At 44.3% G+C, this 25766-nt stretch overlaps 1 protein-coding gene across 1 annotated transcript; it reads left to right on the forward strand.

Annotated features, from left to right (window-relative positions):
- Window positions 1-17199: 17199 nt before the first annotated feature.
- On the forward strand, window positions 17200-25190 carry pcdh18b (protocadherin 18b). Its single transcript, XM_066648712.1, has 5 exons — window positions 17200-18210; window positions 19017-20480; window positions 20974-21029; window positions 21651-21811; window positions 23411-25190. Exons 1-5 carry the CDS (start codon window positions 17200-17202, stop codon window positions 24160-24162), a joined length of 3444 nt encoding a protein of 1147 aa, XP_066504809.1. The 3' UTR covers window positions 24163-25190.
- Window positions 25191-25766: the final 576 nt, after the last annotated feature.

Consider the following 25766-nt stretch of genomic DNA (forward strand, 5'->3'; position numbering starts at 1 on the left):
GGGCAGCAGCAGTGTGTGTGTGTGTGTGTGTGTGTTTTGGTGTTAAGGAGGCTAAAATCTTAACTCTGCTCTTAGTACCAAGCTGTCAGCCTGCAGCCTATAGTCTGGAGAAAGTGAGGGAGAGAGAGAGAGAGAGAGAGAGAGAGAGAGAGAGAGAGAGAGAGAGACTCACAACAGCTTTCTGAGCAGCCCTATGAGCATCTACTGTACTGTGCAAAAGATGTAGGCACTATGCAAAAAAAAATGTTGGAAAGTAAAGATGACTTCAAAAATAATGGAATTAATTATTTATTACTGGAAAGAAAAAGACAACAATGTGAAGTAAACGTTAATAAACTAAAGAAAGTCAGTATGACCATTTGCTTTTTTGTTCTTAAATGTTAGTCCTAGGTACAGTTTATACAGTTTTCTAAATAAATTAAATGGTAGTTTTACTGAGCGTCTTGGAGAATCTGCCACAGTTCTTTTACAAAGTTGGATTGTCACAATTCTTTTTTCATGCAAAAACCTCTTTTTTAATTTTTTTTTGCTCTTTTTGCTTTCTTTACAGACATACAATTATTATTATTATTTTTTGTAACATTATTATTATTGGTAAATTAACTCTAAAATATTTTTTTACTGACTCAATAACACAGAATTCATAAAATAAATATAACAGAATTTGTACTCAAAATAATAGGGTGCCTACAAATTTTTCACAGTACTGTGTGTATATATATATATAGTTCTTCTTATTTTGGTATTTGGAGATTGGTGTCAAACCATGTCTTTAAAAAATGCTGAAAGTGCAATAAATCATATACCAAAAAGGAGCAGTCAGAATATTCAATTTTTTAATAATTGATCTATATTTTGATAATTTTAGAATCAAAATCACTGAGCTCCCATCCACTCCCATGGCACTGTTTCACTAAATCCATATAAACTGTCTGCTACATACAAAGAAGAATTGCAGAAACTGCACTGTAAACAGTTGTGAGAGGATGTTACACTAAACTAGAGCAGAAGAATAACCCAGAACAGACTCAGGAGTTCGGCGACTCGTCCGTTATCTGGGTAAGTTTTAGCTGATCAACTGCACTGGGGGTGGAAGGGTGGGGGCTGTCATGGGGGAAGAGGTGGAAATATAGTGTGAACTGCTGAAGAATCGCTTTAAGAAAAGCCGGGTTTAGTGTTTATTGCTCAGTAAGCACAGTTCACACCACTCACCGCACTTTTTAAAAGTGGGGGGGACCCCAGCGAGGGCGCTTAATTCCACTCAAACTGATATATTATTTCACACGTGCGGCAATGTTTTGAAGCCCAGGAGGAGGGAGGAAATGAGAGCAACCTTCTTTGAGTTCCTACCCACCAAATTCTTTCATCTTCAGCTCTGTACGCCACACTCTCAGTCATTTATTCAGGCAAGAAGAGAGAGGGATTACACGGGGAACATGTAATTAGGAGGGGAGAGGAGCATGTGTGTGTGAGTGTGTGTGTGTGTGTTGAACATCCTTTGAGGACCCGTATTCTTATGACTACCACTCATCATGTCATTTTCCAAACTTATGAGAAAGACTTTGATGTCCCCTGCTGCTAACATAATCATATCCATTCATTCTCAACACATCAAAAGTAAAGAGTCGAACCCTAGCTTTAACCCTTTCAAGCCCCAGCTAATTATTTGGTTATTAGTCTTTACACTCAATATTAAGCAACTTGTGTAAATAATATTATAACTTCACTGTAAACAGTGGTGCAATTGATCTATTATTGAAATGTTTCCATAGTTTTCTTGGGATTAGATTATATTACATCAGTATAACTGTGTCTTTCAGTTTACGTTTAGTTGTAGAAATGTAGCATATCTATAGGATATATATGTATTATGCAAATAATCAAGTCTTCAATATAGATCTCAGATTAAATAAATCTCAGAACACTAAATTAATTTGAATAAAATAAGCAATTATACTTTGATCACGTTTTCAATATTTTGATTTTAATTGAGAGTATATATATATATATTCTTGATTTCCCTGTAAATGCAGTGGATTGAAGATGAGTGTTTCATATTTCCGGACAGAGTTTACACGAGGCCTGTTAGCCGTGAGCCTTGGGCTGTGGCGCCATGTAATAGATGATGATTTGAAAATAAATAAAGAAAGAAAGAACCCTGTTGTTTTGCCTTGTGGACAGAACCAGTGTCAAAGCAGCAAAGAGACCCAAAGTGCCCACATAACGTCAGACACATGGAGAGCTAATGAAGACTGGAGATAACACACACAACCCTGCAGCAAACAAAGACATCCTTCCGCTTTAATGTGGGAATTTCTGAGAAAGCTCGAGTGGAGAGTGTGTGTCTGAGCAGAGCTCATTAAATTATACTTCCTCCCTCTCTCTCTCTCTCTCTCTCTCTCACGTTTACTAATAAGAGCAGCTTGTATTCCATGATTCTGAGAGATGTGCTCACAGTATTCCTTTATTGTGCATTTGTGGTTGTGAGTGTGTGTTTGCTTTTGTTTTAGTGTATTACACATGTCCAGAAAGTTTCAGTTCCTTTCTCTCACTGTCTTTCTCTCTCTCTCTCTCTCTCTCTCTCTCTCTCTCTCTCTCTCTCTCTCTCTCTCTCTCTCTCTCTGTGTCTTTCTTGCTCCCTTTGTCTATATCTTTTTTCTCTTTTTAAATAATATATTCATTCATTGTCTGTGACCCTTATCCAGTTCAGGGTCATTGTGCTTCCAGAACCTACCCGGAATCACTGGGCCCAAGGCAGGAACACATCCTGGAGGGGGCACCAGTCCTTCACAAGGTGACACACACTCACACATTCTCACACCTAAGGGCACCTTTGAGTTACAGGTCCACCTACCAATGTGTGTTTTTGGACTGTGGGAAGAAACCCACGTGGACAAAGGGAGAACACACCAAACTCCTCACAGACAGTCACCCAGAGCGGGATTTTAACCCACAGCCTTCAGGTCCCTGGAGACACCTACCTGCTGCACCACTGTGTCACAAATAATATATATAATATAATATATTATAAATCTATATTCTTACTTATTGTTTCTGTCCAGTCAAAGACATGTATTTCCATTTTTGTCAGTTTTCAGTTTTCCGCCTCGTTTGAACACAGCAGCTGTCCTTCACATTGTGTGAACACTTCATGTTGAATGAACCAATAGAAATGCTCCAAATTTACTTGGAACACATTATTTTGGCATTGACTTCCATTGATTAGTAACATTTTTTCCCCCTTCTCCTTTAAAGTTACTATTTTGGAGATATGTATTTTTCAAGAGTTAATATTCTCTAAGTTACATATTTTCACTTTCACACAAAATACTTGTAACTCCCTCGGCCTTAATCCAGTATTTTGTGTAAAATCACATGAGCAATCACCTGAAAATGAATAAGTAAATAAATAAATAACTAAATACATAAAAAAACTATTAATATAATTATATATAATTAGTTGAAGACATATGTCTGACCCCAGATCTCTACATTGTATACAAACAGGTGTGTGTGTGTGTGTGTGTGTGTGTGATAATCTGCCGCTTTTGTGCCTCTCTCTCATGCAGCCGGCTGTCTGTCTCTCCCAGGACGTCTGCAGCCGTGCTGATTGGTGGCTGGGCGAGAGGTCAGAGGTTGTGAAGGCTGACAAAGGGCCCGAGCCGATACAAAAGTCACTAAGTGTGTCTGCTGGGGGGCCCCAAACCTCTCAATCACCCCCCACACACTCCGCACACACCCCTCTCACACTCCTCACACTGCTTCCCCCCCAAGCCCTCTGGATGAACAAAGAAGCATCAGCATGTGAGTGAGCCGTTCAGTGACCTCTACACTCCCCCAAAACCTCTTCTGGCATCCCCTCTGTCACAGGAAGGAGGGGGTTAAACCTCTGGCAGGCATGTGTGTGTGTGTGGTTTATGGTCGGGGGTGGCCAAACGCAAAAGCCCTACTTCAGGTCAAAAGGGGAAAACTAAAAGTGTGCCTGTTGTTTTCTTTTAAAAAAAGAGAGACAGGATGGAGTTATGAGAGTAAAGAGTTCAAAGAGAAAGACAAAGAGAGTTTTCTGTTGTTTGTTTCTTCAGTCCTTCATTTGTATTCTTCCTATTAGTGACTATTAAGCATTTCTATTACTGCTCTGGCAAGAGTAGTTAATTAACAGCCACACCAGTACACCACTGAGAGAGAGAGAGAGAGAGAGAGAGAGAGAGAGAGAGAGAGAGAGAGAGAGAGAGAGAGAGAGAGAGGTTTAGAGAAAGAATGTAAGTGTGATTAAAAACATACAGTGAAAATAAGAGCCCCAACTGAAGAAGGAAAACTAACAGAACGAAAAGAGAAAGGAATAAAGAGAGAAAGGAAAAATAATGAGAAAAAAGTGACAAAGAACAGTGAAAATGAGAGAAGGGGAAAAAAAGGACAAGGGGATGAATTATGGATAGACGCTGACAAACAATGACAAAGAAGTGTGAAATAGAAAGGAGGAAAAAGTCAGAAACGAGAGAGAGGTCCCAGAGTCATGTGGTAAATTCAGTCCATCGTATCTTTTCAGAAACTGAGCTGAAAGTTAAAATCTTGGTTCTCTCTCCGTCAGCTCAGACCTCAGGAGCTTGGAGTTTTTTTCAGCAGAGCAGACTCAACCTTTAGAAGCAACACTGACTTTATTTTCCACTGGGACGCATTCAGTAAGAGCCTATTAACAGGGAACACATGGGTTTAACGACATCTCTCCTCTCCCACAGAGCTTTCCTGCAGCTTTAATCTGATCTCCCCTCATTCACAAGCTCCTGGTGTGTTTCATTCAGTCTGGTATTATTCATTACTCCAATGTACGGACTGGAGAGAAAAGTATTAATGCCAGGATATGAAAATTGTCCAGTCAGGTTTGGATAGCTGAAGCTCTGTTCAGTTGAGTTTCACACTGTCAGTGTTAAAAATCCCTCACAGAATAATATATGGCCCAAAGTTTCTTCTTTTGTTAAAGTAATATTTTTGTTTTTGTTGTGTTTGATTTAATTAGGGGTCTTAGTGATCCTCTAATTGCTGTAACTCATTTTTATCTTGTGTTTTGTGCTCCTTACTGTGTGAATGCATTTTTCCTTTTTGTTTAGAAATTCCCCTCTCTCTCTCTCTCTCTCTCTCTCTCTCTCTTTTCTTCTTTTTTTTCCTACTAGGCACTTAAACAAAGAGCACCCCAGGAGCGGGACATCCATCTTAATCAAGCCTCACACACAAAACGAACGACCTGGCATTAATGACTGATAGCTGCAGCTCTCCCACAAACTCGCTGAGATTCATTAGCACTCGGCTTGGCTTTTGGAACCGAGATGTGCTCTTCCCTCCATTTTTTCTTCTTCTTTTACTCAGTGTTCCCAAGGCGTTCTGAAGTCTCCGTGTCAGATCTTCCAAATGTTTCCTTTCATCCACGTTGATACACAGCAAATTCACTAATGTTAAAGCAACGCTATTAGTGTTAACACTGAAAGTGTTAAATTATTACACTAACAGTGTTAACTTAACGATGCTTAATGTTCTTTATTCAAACCTCATATATACACCGTCACTGTCAGCATCACCAGCTACCGTCACATACACAAGTGCTGGAGTGTACACTTTCTTAGTTTATAAACACACTAAAACTTTTATGGAGTGATTGGCATCCTGCAAACTTTAACACATTTACTCCTACAATCGTTTACACAGCTGTGGCTTATGAGCAGGAGAAGCAGCAGGCTTGGGACTGAAATGTTGCTGGTTCGATCCCCTGGAACGCCAGGAAAAATGGGACTGTTCGAGTAAAGGAAGAGTGCTTTCAGCTCCCTCAAATTTCACAGCTGACGTGTCCTTGAGCATGGCACCTAACCCCCAAATGCTCCCACTCCTCTGAATGTGTAGACACCCGTTAACCCTTTCAGGTCTGAGACTGTGTGTCGTGGTGCATTATCTGATTCAGGAGCAGTTTCGCTTTTCAGTATTCCCAGGTATTGACCTCTGCCCTGTGGACATCACGGTACAAGGCAAAGCTCTCTCTAGTCCGAGGGGATAGTTGAAAGCAGCATTGCTGAGGATTCAGTTTGTGCAGTGATGACAGTTTATTCTTTACTTACAGATTAGCGCAGGAATGAATAATCGGAAGAAGAAATCACTTGATAAAGCTATAAAATGTCACTAGAAGCCTCTTCCATCTGTGTGTGCAGGTCTGTGACCACTGATTTCTGCTTCTTACTGGTGAGAGATTACACACATTTCTCAAACCTGCTTAGAAAAACACTGGCATATTCTTTTAACATATATTTTGACATCAAAGGTTCTAAGGTCTTTCAGAGGTTGTGCTGGAGCTCACCAATGTGCTGTAGTTTGCTGACGCCGTCAGAAATCCGAGCTATGTTTTGCAACACCATGTGGGAGTAGGGCTTAGTGTAGGATCTGCTCAAAGCTGACCATGACTTGCCCTTTGACAAGAAGGTTTGAATTTATATTGTCTATTTCACTATTTAAGTTTTAATGTTGACCTATTGGATTAAAAAAGAAAACCCTTGGTATATCACTTCCAGACACAATCACGACACTCTGCGGTGACGGTGACCAAGATCATTAGTGTTCTCTCTGGAGGTGAGTTTGCTAATTGTTTCTGATTACATCTCTGTACAAGAGAAGGTTGAGGAGTTCATGGCAATGAAGAGCAAATATTTTAACTCCTACCTGTGCTTTTCTGTTTCTCTAATCCCAGCTCTCCCTCTCTTTTTCTGCTGCTTGGCGGTGAGGTTATGAATGATGAATAAAGCTGGAGGAGCGTGAGTGTAATGAGCGAAGGAATGCGTTTTAATGTGTCAAATGAGATTTACCTTTCCATGGCCCACATTTCTGATCTGATTTACCTAATGCTAAAGCATGCAGTGGAAAACACACACAAACACACACACACATCCGTACTTTCTCCCATGTGCACACACACATTTCACACTTTCGGCACACAGACAGACCCACGTCCGTCATAAACACCTTTAAAGTGGTGCTTAGGTATTTTCCCAGTAAATAAATAAATAAATAACAAATATATAAGTAAGTAGCAGCTGATAAGCGGCAGTGCAAATCTCTCTGCTGTGCACTCGGGTAAAGATGGTGTGACCAATCCAGCCCCGAAGGGAAAAAGGCAAATCAAGCTGAAATGACCTGAAGCCAGAGAAACCAGCCGTTTACCTCAGTTCCAACAACTCATCAGAACATGCTCTGACTTCTCTTGGACTGACTTTCGCAAGAGCGGCGTCCATTTAATGCCACTGGATGGAACATGTAGAGTCATCTTAATGCAAAACGGCAGACGTCCTGCAGGAAGACATGCATGGTAATTAATGCTTATGTACATATGGACGGATAAAGGTATAAACGTATAGATCATGTGTTGACAAACACATACACGGCAAGTTTCCTCTAAAAATAATTCTGAAGCCAAGTTCTGAAGATATTAGACTTTCTCTGAGGGCATCAGAGACCAGCAGAGTCAACCTTGAAGCTTTTCCCTAAAACAGTTCTGAAGGCTTCTGACAATTCTTTTGAAAGCGTGGCTCTGAGGACAGTTCAGAATATATTTGTGAGCAGTTTCAAAGATCTGTGAAAACATAAGGGTAGTTTTTAAAACATTCTCTGAAGAGAAGAGTTCTAGTTTTCTAAAGGCAATATTGTAAACATCAGACAACTGGAAAATAATCAATACCCTCTCTGAAGACATGTGGGAAGGCCAAGGTCAGGTAGGAGAGGTTCTGAAGAGATCTATGGGCATAGAAGTGTTTATGTTAGAAAGACTAGGCAGACATTCACTTCCCCCAGCCATAGGGCCATAAACCAGCTCCAACAGACCCCATCCCTCCAGAACCTGAAAGATAAATAGACCCTCTGTTTTAAAACATGTGTGTGTCTGTGTGGTGGTGGAGGTGGTGTGTGTGTGGGGGGGTCCTTTAATTGAAGCCATTACCAGGTCTTCACAGTAAGAGTCGGGTTACTCTGCTCAGCTCAAAGACAGTTTTGTTCTTCCACCGTGAATCAGATTAAGTCAAAATACGGTCACATTGGATAAATATGCAGGAGGTTGTCCTTCACTGTGGATGGGTAATTCCTACAGCTTCTGGTTTGTAAGAGAGGATTTATCTGTACTACTCTTGGTCTATTATTTCTGCATTGTTTCATATACAAGTGCAATATAATATCTCTCTATTCCCACAGTACCCTTTTTCTTTTTTTTTGGAGCTAATTTTATGCTTAACCATCCAGCCTCAAAGAGTCTTATGTATAAAAGCGTAGATAAAACACAATAAAAAGTATGTTTAAACCATTGCATTCCATTGTTATTTTCAATGATACAATTATTCCTTAATATTAATAAAGGATGATTCAAGATTAGAATTTGTCCAAAGAGAAGAATATGTACTTTCACTTGCAGCTAACTGTGAATAACTATGTAATCTACTACAGAAAATGTCAGTATTCACTTAGTAAAAGATTACTGCAAGTAAACCCCTGAGTTAGATCCAAAACAACAGTACACACACACACACACACACACACACAGGGAGAGACTTTGTGAAATGCGATCTCTCACTCATAAGACTTTTCCAGTGGAACAAGGCTTACTCTGAGTGTGTATGGAGCTGTTCCTGGACGGCCTTCCCACAGAAAGAGTCCAAACATCTGCCAAACCAAGCAGACGGAGCAGGAGATGGAGGGGGGTAATGGGTAGAAATAGGGGGGAGGCTAAACCTTCCGTATGCTGTGAGAAAGCCCCCTCCCCACTCTGAAATATGTCACCTTTGAGCCCCTCACACACGCCACAGTCACCCCAGACGTGTGTGTGTGTGTCTTTGTGTCGTGGAGAATAGGAGTGTGTCGGAGAGGAACAATGAGCAGCTTTTCTATAGAAAAGCTAAATATCAGCGTTCAATTCTTCAAAGGGGTTGGAAGCATAAGAGATCAGAGAAGATGAGGGGAGAAGAGAAGTGTAGAGAGGAGGAGAAGAGGGGAGAAGAGGAGAAGAAGAAAGAAGAGGAGAGTAGAGAAGAGGAGAAGAGAAGTAGAGAAAATAAGAGAAAAGAAGAAGAAGGGAGAAGAGAAGTAGACAGAAGAAGAGATGGAAAATAGGAAAACTGTGTCTACAAAAGAGCTGCCGAAAAATAAAAGTACAAGAGAAGCAACGATGGAAAAAGAGCACAGGAGAGAAATGAAAGAGAAAATAACAAGCTGAAAGATCATAGAGGAACGGAGGACATAAAAAGAAAAGAAGAGCTGAATGGGAACACAGGAGGACAGAACAGAAGATGACACAAGGAGAAAAGAAAGCAAAGAAAAGAGTAGAAAACAGTAGAGAAGAAAAGAGGGTAGTGTGCATGAAATGTGATAACTAGCCTTGAGAGACAGATCAAAAACGGGAGTTGGAGCTAAAACAAGGAGCAGACAAAGTGGAGAGATGAACAGAGGGATGAGTGGAGGGATGAACAGAGGGATGAGTGGAGGGGTGTGTGTTGTTTAGCTGGGGCTGATATCAGATAGTCTCAGACTCAAGGCAAACAGACTGCAGCAGCGTATCATGCGACTGCACAAACAAGTGATCAGGTGACGGAGCAACAGCTGCCGGACGGACGGGAATCACACTCTCACACACACACTCGTGCTTACACACGCACACACACACACACTGTAGATTTATTCATGAAGACAAAGCTCTTTTAGGAAAGCTCCAGAGCCCTGCTTCTGTTGGGAGGATACTGTGTCACTTTTCAGTTTTAGTCATTATTTAAAGTCAAAACACACACACACACACACACACACACACGCACACACACAAACTCCTTATAGAGTCCCTCTCCAAATTCTGTTGACAAATAAACCAAAGAAGTCCCAGAATTCCTAGAATTCCCAGAAGTCCTTGAAGTCTCTCCTTAAATCTCTCCACTAGTTTCATTCCTCTTTATACGACTCCAGGGAGCTTCTTGGGCTCGTAACGACAGTGGAGGGACAGTTTTCATCACCGAGGAGAACCATGTGACAGTGTGGTATGCATTCAAATGCTTCTTTGAGTGTTTATGGTTCTATCAGTGTTCTATCACCAGCGATAGACCCGGTTCTCAATGTAGTGTACTGTGTACGCACACACACACACACACAGAAGCAGCAGTGTGATGATAAGCTTATCAGTTGAAGGGCAGTGTGTGTGTGTGCTGACATTGGGCTGATGAGCTGATTGAATGCAGCCCAGATTCTTCCAGTGTTCTGTTCTGCTGAATCTGCACTTCAGACACACACATGCATACACACACACACACACACGCATACATTTGTATATATAAGCCCACACCCCAACCCAAAAGAAACATTATGTTCTGATAGAGAGTCTCCCAATGTCCTTTAGAGAGACACTGGGAGACTCTCAACAACCATCCAGTTGATAAACAGACAGCTGACCTCCAGTGGAAGACAGTGATTTAAAACAATGGCCGCTAAGTGCCTCTGCAGCTGAGCTCTGTTTGTTTTTTGAGTCAATTCCTTCTTCACCTGTTTGTGCAGTGACCACATTTGTGTCATTAGGCTCCTTTGTTCACTGAGAGGGTCCTGTCACTGGGTGAAGCTCTTTCCTCTCCGCTGTTCTCCTCTAGACTCTGACACACAACGTCATTCGTGGAAAACTCTCCTCCTGGTTTCTGAGTTGTTCTCTGGATGAAGCGAGCTGTTTGGAGGAGAAGAGATAAGCAGTCCTTCGGTCAGACAGCTGTATTTACGCTGGCTTTTTCTCATGGGAAGTTAGTTAGACTTTATGAGAATCTGGGATGTAAACACAGGGCTATTTACAGCTGATGAAGTTGGCAGTTTTTCTGTTGACTCTTTAATTTTGTTTACTGTTTTTAATACACTTTGTTTTCCTTTCCTCGTTTCTATTTTTGCTTTAATAAGCATCTGAGGTGATGAGTTAGCGTTCTGGTTCCAGCAGATACTTAATTGTCCCAGCAAATGAAGACGTACAAATGAAACCATCTCTCTCTCTCTACTCTTCCTCTATCTCTTCTCCATCTTTTCTCCATCTAACACTCTTTTCAACTCCTTTCATTTCTTTTGTCCTGTTTCTGCTTTTCTCTCTTTCCTTACTTTCTTGGTCTCTTTGTATTTTCTTGTCTTTTTCCCTTTTTTCTCTCTTTCTACCTTTTGTCCCCTTATTCCTTATTGGTCTTCTTCCCCATCTTTTCTCCATCTACCACTCCTCCCCCCTCTCTCTCTCTCTGCATGTCTCTGTGTGAGTCATACAGTACATGTGAAGTAAACTTTTGACCAAATATTGATGAGAAACATAAACAATGTCTCAAACACACACACACACACACAGAAAGAGAGAGGTATGTTAGCCTCCTCTCAGACGTGTGCCAAGCTTTATTCCTGTCGTCTAAAGTCACAAAACAAAGTCATTAGCAGGCGCACACGTGCCATATGCACACTATATAGCCTTTCTGACAGTGAGAAAAGAAAGTTAGGATGAATAACAATAAAGCATTGTTGCATGGGCCTCCTCAGCACTCTGCATGTCAACGGCCCACAGAGCGCTAATGCTAATGCAGGAGGGGAAAAGGAAGCAGACAGGCCTTGGGGAGGAGTGTGTGTGCATGTGTGTGTGGGGGTGGGAAGTGTGTGTTTGGGGATTGTGTGGGGAGAGCGAGTGGCAGATGCTCGCGTGCCTTTACAAACACACCCCATCCCCCTCGTGATCTCTGGACCCGGGGACCCGGAGTATTCTATTTATATTCGCATTCACATTTACATTCACAGTCACATTTGGCAGACGTTCTTTTCCACAATGACTTCCCCGAGTACTCGCATGTCTACTCAAAACAGAATCATCCTGGTTTAGCTGGGGCGGGTAGGCCCGAAGAGGACCAATATAGCAGCGAGCTAAATCACTGCTAGCGTACGTACAGAAACACGGCCATGAAATCAAACTGACACAGTTCCTCCACTTAAAAGGGCTTGATCATATGAGACATGCTTGGTGTTAGAAGTTTGCTTCTTTAGTTTTGCACTGGAGACTAAGGAAGCTCCAGTTAACAAACGACAGTCTCAGTTATAGTCGAGTTCTTAAGTAATCTCTAAGAAACGTATGGTTTAGGACAGTGTATGACATACTATAACTAATGAAATACTGAGCTGGGTCTCAATGTGAATTGATTCATATTTAAATAAACAACCATTAATAGCATAAATACAATATAGTTCACACATGGTAAATATATATTTAAATGTTATATGACTAACCAACATGAAAATTCAGATTTATCCTTGTCCTTAACCCTAAAGCTAATCTTTACCGTAACCCTGACCATGTATGTGACAACAGAGAAATCCAGTCACATGGTTTGAAGAGCCATTTTTCAAAAAAGTTATTAAGAGTTTTCCCCGTTAGCAAAGACTTTCCCTGTCTCTTATTTTCTCAAATGAGTGTTCATCATTTTAAAGATCTGTCTTTATGTTATATTTATTAAAAAGACTGGCTTTGTTTCAGAAGACACCAGGCTAACCTCATTCCACCATAGAAAAGTGTGCAGAAGCTTGATTCCTCCCTAATTCCCCACCCCCCGTCATCTGCCGGGATTTGAGCGGGACGGGTGTGCTCTGCCCCCTCACAGTTTCCACGGCCCCTATGTGCGCCCTGTGCCGTCCCACCTGCCAGGCTCTTTTGTGAGTGTGATCCTTTTCATTTCAATGACAAAGTTAACTCTCTCAGCCCCCATATGCAGAGGGGTGTGTGTGTGTGGGGGGGGTGACTTTACGACTGTGGTGCAAAGACATAGCGTTGAATATCCAAAGGAAGCCATCTGACAGAACATATGACACCACCAGATTTCAACTATGCTGCAAATGTTTCGGCCCATAGAGCAGTTTAAGTGACGCTGTAAAGCTATTTGTTCGATTATGGCCCGGTTCCAATCCAATACTGGGCCATTCCTGGCTCTAATGTGGTGAAAGAGAGACGGGAATTGATTCTGAAAGCAAATTGGTGAAATTCGTCAACGGTGACAGGTGTGTGTTTGGATGCATTGATTTGTGGAGCTGCCTCACTGCTTGTTTCTCCTCCTGCTTACAATACCTCACACACACACACACTTCCATGGCTTTGCACACTCCTACAACACCACTTTAGCACCAGTGAGTGAACACAAGGTGCGATGGAGCGTCTGCTTTTTCGGTGGCTCTGCTGAACAGCTTTGAACAAATCCACCCACTTTGTTAAAATGCTCAGACGCGCAAGTTCTTTCAGCATGAAATGTGATTAGTGGGGTGTAATGACATTAGATTTGAACGAATATTTGCACACTGCAATGTGTGTGTTTGAGAGAAAGAGGGTAGGCGGTGAGAGTGGGGAGAGGGGGAAAGGGAGACAGGAAAGAATGGACATGCAAGTCCATGGATAACTCGATTATGTTCACACAGGGTATTTTGACAGTGCCAATTACAGTGGATGGAGGTTTAGTCGCGTGAACGATGGTCGTCCAATGAGAAACTTGGAACATTGTCTATATTTGTAAGATGGATTGCTGCTTTAGTATTAACTCTGATCTTTAGTTTTAACCAAGACTCGGATCTTAATTGTTTGTTTTTATTTGGTACCTGGTAAAAGGAACTGGGATTTTATTCGACTCACAACAGCAGCTTGTTAAATCACGTTGTGGACTTTTGAAGAGGTTCTAGGATCCTAAGGCTCCTAGGATCGGTGGCTGATGAAAGAATCCAGCAAGAGCTGAAGGGTGCAACAAGGAACTAAATTTCTCTACTAATCTGTCTGAACTGATGACAAAGCTGTGTTCGGTCCCAAACAACAACAGCAAAAACTACCGCCACACTTTACAAAGCACGGTGTTAGAGTCTCCTGTTAGAGACCATGCTCAATTTTGGGTGAAGCCATTGTGCCGAAAGTGCCATATGTCGTTAAAAACTGTAGAACTTTCGAGCATCTCTACTGTGAATCTTCAGGCCTTTCTTAGAAGAAGATATGGCCTCAAACAGTATAATATCAAGGAGCAGTCTGTTTCATAGTTTGGGTCTGCAATGCAAAAGCACAATCTCCTTCTCACTTTAGCTTAGCACTAGGAGCAACCAGCTGCTCTTTATTAGAAGATCTCAGTGACCTCAGAAGATCTTGTGTGGGAGACGAGCAATTCACAAATGTATTCAGGTGCTTCACCATGTAAAACTTGTAAGTACTTAAACCCTTTAAATCAATCCTGAATTTCACCCGCCATCTGTGAAGAGAGGCTAACACTGGGCTGGTGTGAATCCTACCCCTAGTTTTCGATGAAAGCCGAGCAGCTGCATTCTGAACCAACTGAGGTTTTGCCACAGCTCCTTGACTAAGGCGAGTCTACAAGACATCTACTGTCCTGGCGTCCATTTTGCTTGTCTTATTTGTTGGGTTTTTCTGTTACACACAGAGCTGAACCAAACCAAATCAACCACGAAATAACCTGCCTTCACCAGCTCCTCAGCTTTGAGAAGTTAGTGTGGTGGTCTTACAAGTATCTTCCATGAAAGCTGAGGAAGAGCCCTTCTTTCACGAGCATTAATCTTGTGGTTTAGAGGGGGTTGGTGGTCTTGGAGCTCAAATGAAATTATGCTCCAAACTTGAAAGTTCAAATACGTGTATTGATGCCGCGTGCCTGCCGAATGGGGGTGGGGGTGGAGGGGTGTGTGTGTGTGAAGGTCTGGAGAAAAAGCTCCTCGCAGGACTGCTGTAATTACTGGTTTGGATTGTCTGGACCCCTCTTGCAGCAGATGGCTCATGGTTTGCTTGCTTACAAAAACCTCCCAGTCGCACGTGTTGGCTTTGTGTGTGTGTGGGAGCGTGGGCGAGGATGCAAAGTTCCTCAGTCACAGGAATGACATTATGCAGCAAGCTGGGCTTCAACAGAGTGACCCCTGGATGAAATGGCATTTGGTGTTTTGGGTTGGGGGGGGTTTGTGTTGGGAGGTTATTTGGAGGGATTGTGGTGGGGTCTCTTTTGTGAAGCGATTCACAACGCACACGTGCACATTCAGCCCAATAACTCTTCTCTATTCAACCCCCCTGGTTCAGCCCTCCAGCATTTCAAGCAAGCAATAAAACTGCACTGGGACAGTGAACACAGCAATGATCTGGGCTTTACTCACACTTACACTCATGTCACCCACCTCATAAAGTCAATGGAGGGGTTTAAACTGCAAACAGGCTGCTGTGAGGAGCACACTAACAGTATTTAGACTCAGGGCATAACGTCAGTCATCAAAACCTTGTATTTGTTACTGTTGCATTGTTTTGTTTTGTTTTTTTGTAAAGAATGCCTGCTCTTGGCATGCTGTAAACACTTCAGGACAAAGAGGGCAATAGAAATGTTCCCCAAATTAAATATCATTACTTTAATGCATGGTTCTGCATAAGATCCTTTGTCTGTTTAAGTTTCTGTCAAAACATCCAACGAAAGTCCCTTTTCAGCATCAGGATGAAGTCAGAAAACAGATGTGCACAGAAAATGTGAAGCCTCAATAACTAAAGTCTTCTGAAGACTCGGAAGTAGGTTGTATGTTAGTTTTATATTTTTTTTTCTTATTTTTTTTTACAATCTCTGTGCGAGCTCCTGTCCACTGGTGGCGCTGTTTCATGAAATCAAACTGCGTATTAAATACCTAAAGAAGAATTACAGAAACAGAGCTGTTAACTGACTTCTGACTACTTGGAGTTTAGGGTTTATCCCAACATCATTGTACGTTTTAGGCTTAGGGATAGTATTAGGGTTAGGGTTAGAGTTGGGGTCAGGGTAATACTAATCTTTTGTGCGATGTAGGCATCAGAAAAGAGGTACTTCCACAAACTGTGAACTATACTGTGTACACATTGTATGAGTCCTGGTAATGGTCTTTAAGTCACATATATATATATGAGTTCGTACTGAGACCAGAGTTGTGTCCAAAGCTGTGCCCCATTCACTACATGTGCACTACTGAGTTTACCATTTTATAATTGTGTCTGAAAAATTCTGTACAACCTCCAGTGCATTCACACAATCTCAAAATGCACCACAGAAGAGAAATACAAAAAGCCATGTACTGTAGTGGATAGCGTGTACACAAGATCCATTACAATGTTTGGTGAAAGTTAATGAGGTAGTGTCCAGAATTGCTCCCTACACTCCTCAATTCAGTTCCCTATAATAGGGCAATATATAGTGAGCAAATAGTCAATAGGGAGTCATTTTGGACACAGCACAGGTGTCCATTTTTTACACAGGTACTGTTTAATGCTCCTGTTGATGTGTTTATGGTGCTGTTATCCCATTGTTGCTGCTCTTTATAGTTGAAAGGGAGTGTGTGTGTGTGTGTGTGTGTGTGTGTGTGTGCAATGGTTACCATATGATGAAAAGTTTCCTTTAAAGAAACACAAGTTGCAGTTTATTGTTGAGTTTCATCTCCACCCCCAATCACTGATTCTCATTCTCTCTCTCTCTCTCTCTCTCTCTCTCTCTCTCTCTCTCTCTCTCTCTCTCTCTCTCTCTCTTTTCACGTCATCCTGGACAGCCGTGTGCCGAGGTTGTGTGTGTGTGTGTGTGTGTGTGTGTGTTTGTTTTGCTAACACTGCAAGCATTGAAGGTCCTCATTCTACTCAGACAGCATGAGGTTTAATATTTGGAATAAACTTAGATATAGTTGTAGTTTCACTTGTCTACTGTAAGTACTGAGTCTGACAGTCCCCACAACTGCAGTGAAACCAGCTTGCGTGTGTTGGAAGGGGGCAGTCCTGCTTTTTTGGAGGAAGTAGGGGGTTGTGTGTGTGTGAGTGTGTGTGTGTGAGCTGCAGAGCTCAGGGGCCAGCCAGTCTGCTCAGAGTCACACGGAGCGCGCACACACACTCTGCTGCGCCTCCCACACACACACACACACACACACGCGCGCACACATTCACTCACTGGCTCAAGCTTGCTCTCGCGGCTGTGTGTGTGTGTGTGTCCGCAGCCCGCGCGTCTTCACGGGGGATCTAGAAGGGACTTGACTCCGGCGCTCCACTCTTCATCATCCCCACCTTCATCATCCTCGGACACGCACGGAGTGGAATTAACACCATGCACGAGCTTTAACGAGGCGCCAGCCGAATAGCAGCGTGTTGGAATTAACGAGCGCGAGCTTGTGTTGTTGTTTGCGTACGCGAATATGTGCGGCGCGCTCACGCTCCTGCTGTGCGCGGCTCTTTTACCTTTGGCTGCGGCTACAGCGCCCGGGAACACGGTGCGCTACCGCGTGATGGAAGAGCAACGCGTGGGAACGGTGATCGGGCGCCTGGTCGAGGACGCGGCCAGCGCGCTCTCGGGTTTGCCCAGCTCTGTGTCTCTGCGTTTCCGCGCCGTGAACGCGAACGGCGCGGGGACTCCGCTGCTGGCCGTGCGCGAGGAGGACGGTGAGATCAGCGTGGCGTCGCGCATAGACCGCGAGGCACTGTGCGCGCAGCAGCCCAACTGCACGGTGGAGCTGGACGTGGCCACGCTTCCCACGGAGCACCTGCGCCTGATCCGCGTGCGCGTGGACGTGCTGGACGTGAACGACCACGCGCCTAGGTTCGCACGCGCCGTCGTGCCAGTGGAGATCTCGGAGAGCGCGGCGGTGGGCACGCGCGTGCCGCTGGACGGCGCGTGGGACCCGGACGTGGGCGACAACGCGCTGCGCTCATACTCGCTGGCACGGAGCGAGCATTTTCGCCTGGAGGTGCGCGCGCGCGCCGACGGCTCGAGGCGCGCCGAGCTGGTGGTGGCACGGGAGCTGGATCGCGAGGCGCGCGCGGCGCACGAGTTACGGCTCACGGCGTCGGACGCGGGCTCGCCACCGCGCACCGGTAATACGCTGCTGCGCGTGCGCGTGCTCGACTCCAACGACAACAGCCCGACGTTTGAGAGGCACGCGTACGCAGTCAGCGTGCCCGAGAACGCGCCCCCAGGAACGCTGCTCGTGCACCTTAACGCCACGGATCCGGACGAGGGAAGCAACGGCAAGGTCGCCTATTCCTTCGGCCCTCACGTGCCCCAGAACATCCTGGACACTTTCCGCATTGACCCAGAGACCGGGCATCTAACGCTGGACAAGAAGCTGGACTATGAGGCCTCTGCCTCCTATGAAATCGATGCCCAGGCACAGGACATGGGGCCCAACTCTGTACCGGGTCACTGCAAGGTAAAACCAAGCCTAGTTCCACTTTACGAGCAGTAGTGAGGGTTCAGTGACCTGGAGACGGGCAAAAGTCAGGTCAAGCTGTGGTCAGATCTCAGATTTAGAAGATATTCTATTCATAAACAGACTAACATATTTCTTGCAGACCAGCTAGAACACACATGCCAGGCCGACATGGCTACAAGCAAGTTCTAAGCATGGGTTAAACACTGGCCCTACATACAGAGTCATACAGGGTCAGTAATGGGACCAGAATGGGTTGAACACAGGGCTCATATGGGCAGCCTCCTGAGACAACCCCTTAGTTCACGAGGCCCCCTGCTCAAGCCACCAAGGTGTTGCTCATTTCACTCCACTGAACCCTTCCCACGGATCAGTCCTCAAGTGAGGGTTAAGTTATCCAGCTTCAGTGATAAATCTGTATGGATAGATCCAAATAGCAATAAAGCCTTAGGACTTAAACCCTAAGCAATATAGCATTCACAAGTATTACATCATAGGCCTAGAGCAGAGCTTTTCAATTCTGGGTCTTTAATCCAGGTTCCAGGCCAGGCCAGGTTTTTAAAATCCAAGGTACGGATTTGAGGACCTCTGACCTAGCAACTATTCCACAAAGCAGGATTTCTCCGTTTAGCCAGATAACCAAAGCCAAGTCAAGCCTGTCCAATGGCAACAGAGCTAAGGGACATTCCTATTGGACCATCCTCAGCTTTGGGCTTGGCTTAATTTAACTGGCTAACTGAGAATTCCTGCCTTATGGAATACCCCCAGACCAGATCTTAATGTGCATTATCATTTCTAATTCGCAGATTGTGGTCAAGGTGGTCGACGTCAATGACAACAAGCCAAGGATCAGTGTCAATCTGATGAGCCAGGGCAAGGAGGAGGTGGCCTACGTGTCTGAGGCGGCAGCAGTGGACACCTTTGTGGCTTTGGTCCGAGTGGATGACAGCGACTCTGGCCCGAACGGAGAAGTCTCCTGCCGGCTGCATGGGCACGGCCACTTTCGGCTGCAGAAGACATACGAGAACAACTACGTGATCCTGACCAACGTGTCCCTGGACCGCGAGAAGCGCTCTGAGTACAGTCTGACAGTCATAGCAGAAGACCACGGGTCTCCAAGTTTGTCCTCAGTCAAGCACTTCACAGTGCAGGTTCAGGATGAGAACGACAACCCGCCACGCTTTGAGAAAGGCCGCTATGAGATCTTCAAGTCTGAGAACAACTCGCCGGGTGCCTACCTCACCACGGTGGTGGCTGACGACCCAGACTTGGGTGCCAACGGCCAGGTGACCTACTCCATTGTGGAGAGCCAAATTCAGGGGAGCTCAATCTCCACCTATGTGACCATAGATCCATCCAATGGTGGCATTTACGCGCTAAGAAGTTTTGATCGCGAGGAGGTAGGGCGGTTAACCTTTATCGTGCAAGCCCAGGATGGAGGGGGTGGAGCCTCTTTGAGCAGCAACACCACTGTGGTTGTTACCGTGCTGGACGAGAACGACAACCCTCCGGTTATAGTTTCACCATTGCTTAGCAACCGCACTGCCGAAGTACCACTGTGGAGGCGGGCAGAACCCGGGCACCTAGTGACAATTGTCAAGGCAACGGATCGGGACTCTGGAGCCAATGGCGAACTTACCTGCTCGATCATGGGCGGAAATGAAGAGGGCCTGTTTCTGATGGACCCTCGGAGATGCGAACTGAAAACCAATGGCAGTGTAGAAGCATCACCGCGGGACACTTTTGATCTAGCCATCCTTGTGCAGGACCGTGGTGCCACTGCCCGACTTTCTGCACGTGCCGTCATCCGCATCTTATTACGTGACCGTCCTGAGTCCTATCCTCTTGTGCCCCCCTCTGACGGCACAGGTCAGACTCCTTTGGACATTTCCACTATTGTCATCATCTCCCTTGTTGCCATTTGTGGTGTGCTGCTAGTGGTTATGGTGGCGTTTGCGACACGCTGTTCTTCACGTGACCAGAAAGACCCACGACACTCGTACAACTGCAGAGTGGCCGAGTCCACCTACCAGAACCATCCCAAGAAACCAGCCCGGCAGATCCACAAAGGTGACATCACCCTGGTGCCCACTGTGAATGGGACGCTGCCCGTGAGGGCACACCCTCGCTCACCTTCCGCCTCACCCGCACCCGAGAGCCGACAGACCCACCACAGCCGCCAGTCGCTCAACAGCCTCGTCACCATCTCCTCCAATCACGTGCCAGAGAACTTCGCCCTGGAGCTGGCACACGCCACCCCACCTGTGGAGGTAAGAGATCTATTGTGCCATACTCAGTGTGTAGAATATGTTCTTGAATTGACTGTGTTTACCCAAACTTTGCATGCTAGAGACTGTACCTTGTTATGTTAAATATGCTGTAAGACCATATCAACCTATATGTCTGCGCAGACACTAATGTTTGTACAACAAAATGGTGAACATGATTTGATTTGTGCAATATGCTTTACTTTGTTTTTAAGTTTTTAAAAAAATATTGTTTACCGTTACACATTTTATTTGTATGCTTAGTATTTATTTTTCCATCCATTGACCCATTCATTATCAGCATGACCCCTTCATTCATACCCCCCCGCCATGTGCTGCCTTGCTGTCTGGACCACCATTATTCATTTTTTGTTTCCATTTTTGTTTTTCCTTTCCTTGTTTTGCCCCCTGTCCCCCTTCTTCTTCTTTTTCTTTTTGTTTAACCTGTCCTGTTCGGCTATAGCAAGTCTCACAGCTTCTGTCCATACTTCATCAGGGCCAGTACCAACCCAGACCCAGTTTCCGTGGCAACAAATACACTCGGAGCTACAGGTAACCAATCACATTTCAGCCGGCCGTGCTTAGAGAGCCTCCCACAGGAGGTCCTGAGTTCTAGACCGAGGGTTAGGGCGCTCCTCTGAGAATCCGGGGGAAGTTAAGGTGCAGAAACTATATGACAGCCTCCTCCATCTTGTTAAGGGCGAGAGAGCCCGTCTCCTTATGCAGTCTTCTGCTTCCTGTGACTTGATTTATGGCCCCCTGCTTACTTACGGAGGTCCCATTGAACTGACAAATGATAAGGCAGTACATATCGCTGCATTAGGCCTTCATAAACACACTGCTGCTGTCATATCAAAACCTCGTTAGAGTTATTTTTTTTCTGGTTTATATTATTTTGGCATCATTTGAAAACACCAGCTAGGTTCTTTGGGAGGTTTCATGATGAATGGACCTTCAAAATGTTCAATAATCAACTGCGAAATTGTGAGCCCTGTTTTGATGTGGCAGCAACAAGCCTATATACTCATAAATACTCGTTGGCGCAGTTTTTGGTGCTAGTTCAACCTTTAAGTTCAACCTTTATTGTGTTTAAGGATCTGTACCTGGTTTTTTAATGCATACAGAAATAGAAACATGCATTAAGCTCATGACTTTACCGCTATCTCTCTGCAGATATGCTCTGAATGAGATGGACAAGTTCAGTCTGAAGGACAGTGGCCGAGGGGATAGCGAGGCTGGGGACAGTGACTGTGAAATGGGCAGAGAGTCTCCTTTGCTCGGGGAAGGCTTCAATGAGCTGTTTACACCTGATGGACACCACAGACTCCACCCAGGTAAGATATGATGCAGTAGGCAAACACTGTGACAAAAAATGCAGATACTTCTCCCATCCTTGATGTTCATATATGTGTGTGGGGGGTGTCAAGACATTTTGAACACAATTTCACCATCCTGCCATTTATCTCAGAACAGTTCCATCATTTAAAATAGTGCAGTTTCCACATTAAAGGAAGGCATCACTGTGCAGCTATCTACCATCTTTTCCATTTTTGAAGCAAAGAACTTCATACCGTACAGAGAGATGGTTTCTCTTTATGATAAAGTCTCCAAACCACTGCTAGGCTCTTATCTTATTATTATTATTATTATTAGTGTGTGTGTGTGTGTGTGAACGATCAGAGCATTTTTTGATGGAAAAATAGGAGCCTTGATCTGAAACACAGTTATTGGTGCATCTCGATTAGCGGAGTGCTTTTGAGAGGGGGTTCAGTCCTTTGAAAAGACGTCCCTCCCCTCCACCACCACACTTTCCTTTTCTGTAAATCAGCTAGTTTAATCTTTCATTCTCTCCTTTCATCAGTGAGCGCACCAAATCAATGCCTTGCCGAGGCTCTGTTTTGCAAATGCTCCAGATTTAGTTTTTATTAGCTGTAAGATGTATTATAAATGGCCCTTTCAAAGCTAATGGCCCCATAATGAAGTCCCTGGGACATGAGTGAGCAATGGCGTACATGTTTAATGAAGGCTATAAGTTGGCATATTTGATTTGTGTTATATATTCTTTAGAAGGGAAGATGAGGAGAGAGAGAGAGAGAGAGAGAGAGAGAGAGAGCTTTTATTCTGTTGTTCAGCTGTGAATAGACTTATTTGAATGGTTAAGAGGCTGAATTAATTTGGTGTTCCAGGTTTTACGCATTTTCTGCCAGTGAGTGCACTCACAGAATTAAATGGAGTTCAGAGGCGCTGGAAAAACATGTTGCATTAGCTATTATCTGAGTCATTTTTTCCCCTCAAAAAGCCTTGAAAGGAAAATGGCGTCGAGGGTTGCGTTCACACAGAGGCAGCCGCGCTCATACCAGACCCCAGCCACAATTCTCATCAAACAGAACGTGTCATGGCCATGGTTCGCATGTTGCCCTACGGCTCACAGAACTCTTGTAGGAATCGGGAATGATTCAAAAATAAGATCAGGTTAAGGCTGAATGGTTGGGTTTATGGTTTGGGAACGGTCAAGTCAGCCATGCCGATATGTCCAGAGGTGTGTGTGTGTGTGTGAATCTGTCTGCAAGTGTCTGAGTGACTGGGCGAGTGTGTGAGTGCATGATGCCCTGTCTGATGGACTGTGGATCTCTTCTGAGTGTGTCTCTGCCTTGCGCCCAGTGTTCCTGGGTAGGCTCTAGACCCAGCACAACCTTGAACAGGATGAATGTGTTACAGATACTGAATGGATGAATGAATGAATGAATGAATGAATAGTCAAATCTATGTCAAATAACAGTTTAAGAAATGGTAAATATCAGCAAATCTAAATCAGAATTACTTGTATTGGCCATGTACACTTACCTTCATCTCTGTGATTCAGGAGCTTCTGAATGTATTAACCCTAGCCACTGAAACATACTAATGCTTGGCCTGTTTTTGCACATGTTCAGCTATGAAGCTGTGTACAGAAGAATGCCGTGTCCTGGGTCACTCTGACCAGTGCTGGATGCCCCCTCTGGCCTCTCCGGCTTCGTCTGATTACCGAAGCAACCTGTACATCCCGGGAGAAGACCCCCAGCAGAGCCCAGCAGCCCCGGAGGCCCCACAGTCTGGAGAGTCCACCCTGAGGAAGAAAAGTTTCTCCACCTTCGGCAAGGAGAACGAGGAGGGCCAGGAAGAGGGTGAGGCAGGGAAAGGAGAGGACCTGTGTGGGACCTCGTCGCTGCTGTCCGAAATGAACAGCGTCTTCCAGAGGCTCCTTCCATCCTCCATGGACTCCTATCTGGAGATGGCGGAGACTGCGGGAGCTTCAGCGTGCCCTGCAGGGTTGGGCTCGCTGGAGAGGAGAAAAGGTCACCTTCCAGGTAAACCAAGCCCTGCCTCCTACCAGCAGGGTGTGGCTGCCTGGGCTGCCAACACACACTTCCAGAATCCAGGCCATGGCCATGCCCCAGCTAGTCACATGACTGCTGTGGTGGCACCTCTCCCCGCCCCTCTTCCGACGCCCATCCAGGTGTCGAATTCCTGTTCAAAGTGGCTGCCAGCCATGGAGGAAATCCCGGAGAACCATGAGGAGGATGAGCTGGAGTCTGTTCTCGGTCATCTCCAGGGCAAACGCTGTGACAGCCGTAGTGAAATCATGGATGCCAGCGAACTTGTGGCAGAGATCAATAAACTCCTGCAGGATGTCCGGCAGAGCTAGAGACCCGGCCACTAGGGGGTGACACTGGTTTCAATATTTCTCAGTGAAATTAGATAACTTGCGTTGCCTGTCTCCTACTTTTTAAAGTCGTGTTTACAAAGCATTTGCGTTCAAGTGCTTTGTAGTGTAAAACATTGTTAGCTAGCAAGCTAGCTCCATTTACTTTGGTACCTTCCTAACGTTTTCCCACTTTGTAAAAATGTGCATAATGCAACACGTATGGAAACGTGTGTATAGCCAAATCGGTGACTGCTAAGTGTATGTCGCATGAAATAGTTACCAATCACTGGCCACTGAAGCTTTCCTCTGCCGGGATGCAAGGGTAAAAGTCAGTGGTCAGTAGCCAGTGATGTTATAAAACCAAGGTTTCTGAAGTTTCCAGTTGTTTTGAAATTACATGAAGGGACATTTTGTGCAACTTTAGAGTTGGAACTACATGCTATTTGCAATAGGCACATGAGGGCAGCACTAAGCCCAAAGTCAAGACTGCCCAGTAACTCTCATGTTTATGTTCAGGTTTGACTTTCGGCTTAAATTCCTCTGAATAAACCAATAAATCCTGCACCGTGAAAAAGCTTTCTTTGCTTTTGGAGGGGAATGGGGTATTTAAGTAAAAAGTGATTAAAAATAAATTAAAGACCTGCAATTGTCGTTAAAGTTGCATTTTCTGAACGTTAGGTGTTTTGTGAATGCTAAATATCCAAATGATGTATGGAACTCCTGTTTTTTTGTTTTTGTATTTTTTTTTTTTTTTTGACACAGTGTACACAATGTGAGTGTATTTATCTTTGTATTTTAAAAATACAATTTGTAGTCTTTATATTTATAAAAAAAGCCATGTACATACATTTAATCAGATTTCTATTTTTATATTTTGAACGCATGTTTGGAAAAATAATCAAGGCCAACATGCCTGTGTAAATATTCTTATTTATGAACAGAAAGGGTTTGTTTTTATGTTATTGTTACACATTATTATATTATATGATGAGTATACTGAGAACATTGTGTTATTGGGTGGGGAGCATGCCGGGGGTTTTGCTATTTATAACGGTGTATTCTTTATGTATTGTGTCAAACTTTGTTTATGTTAAATGAATGGGAAATAAAAATGTTGGATATGTCACAAATGAACCGTGTCTTGTTTGTGCGACTGTTGTATGAGCGCTGAAATGAAAGCAGTGCCCTCTCAGTGGTGGAAAGTTCCCAGCTTTAATGAAGTGAGATGTTTTTTTTTTTTTTTTTTGCTTTTTCTTTTTTTCAGAGAGTCGTGTTTTCCACCGTCGCTGTGTGAGCTCCCCCTGCTGGACACAACACAGAACTGCACCAAACTGCATCAATTCGTTTCAGTAACACAGATAATATAAAAGTTTAGAACACAGAAAGTGATGAGGAGATCAGATGGTGAAGCAGAAAATGGGGGTGGGGGGGGGGGGTGGGGGTTGAATGAGAGGTGCAACTATATCTGTATTCATAAATAACGGGAGGCAGATGAAAACATTTTCAGTCAGTATAAAGTTGACTGTGAAAATAAATGTTTTACGTTCAGAGCCACCTAGAGGCGACAGGGTGAAATCACACTCTTAAATACCCCTTTTTACCTC

This window comes from Hoplias malabaricus, chromosome 17, assembly GCF_029633855.1.
Source record: "Hoplias malabaricus isolate fHopMal1 chromosome 17, fHopMal1.hap1, whole genome shotgun sequence".
Taxonomy (NCBI): Eukaryota; Metazoa; Chordata; class Actinopteri; order Characiformes; family Erythrinidae; genus Hoplias; species Hoplias malabaricus.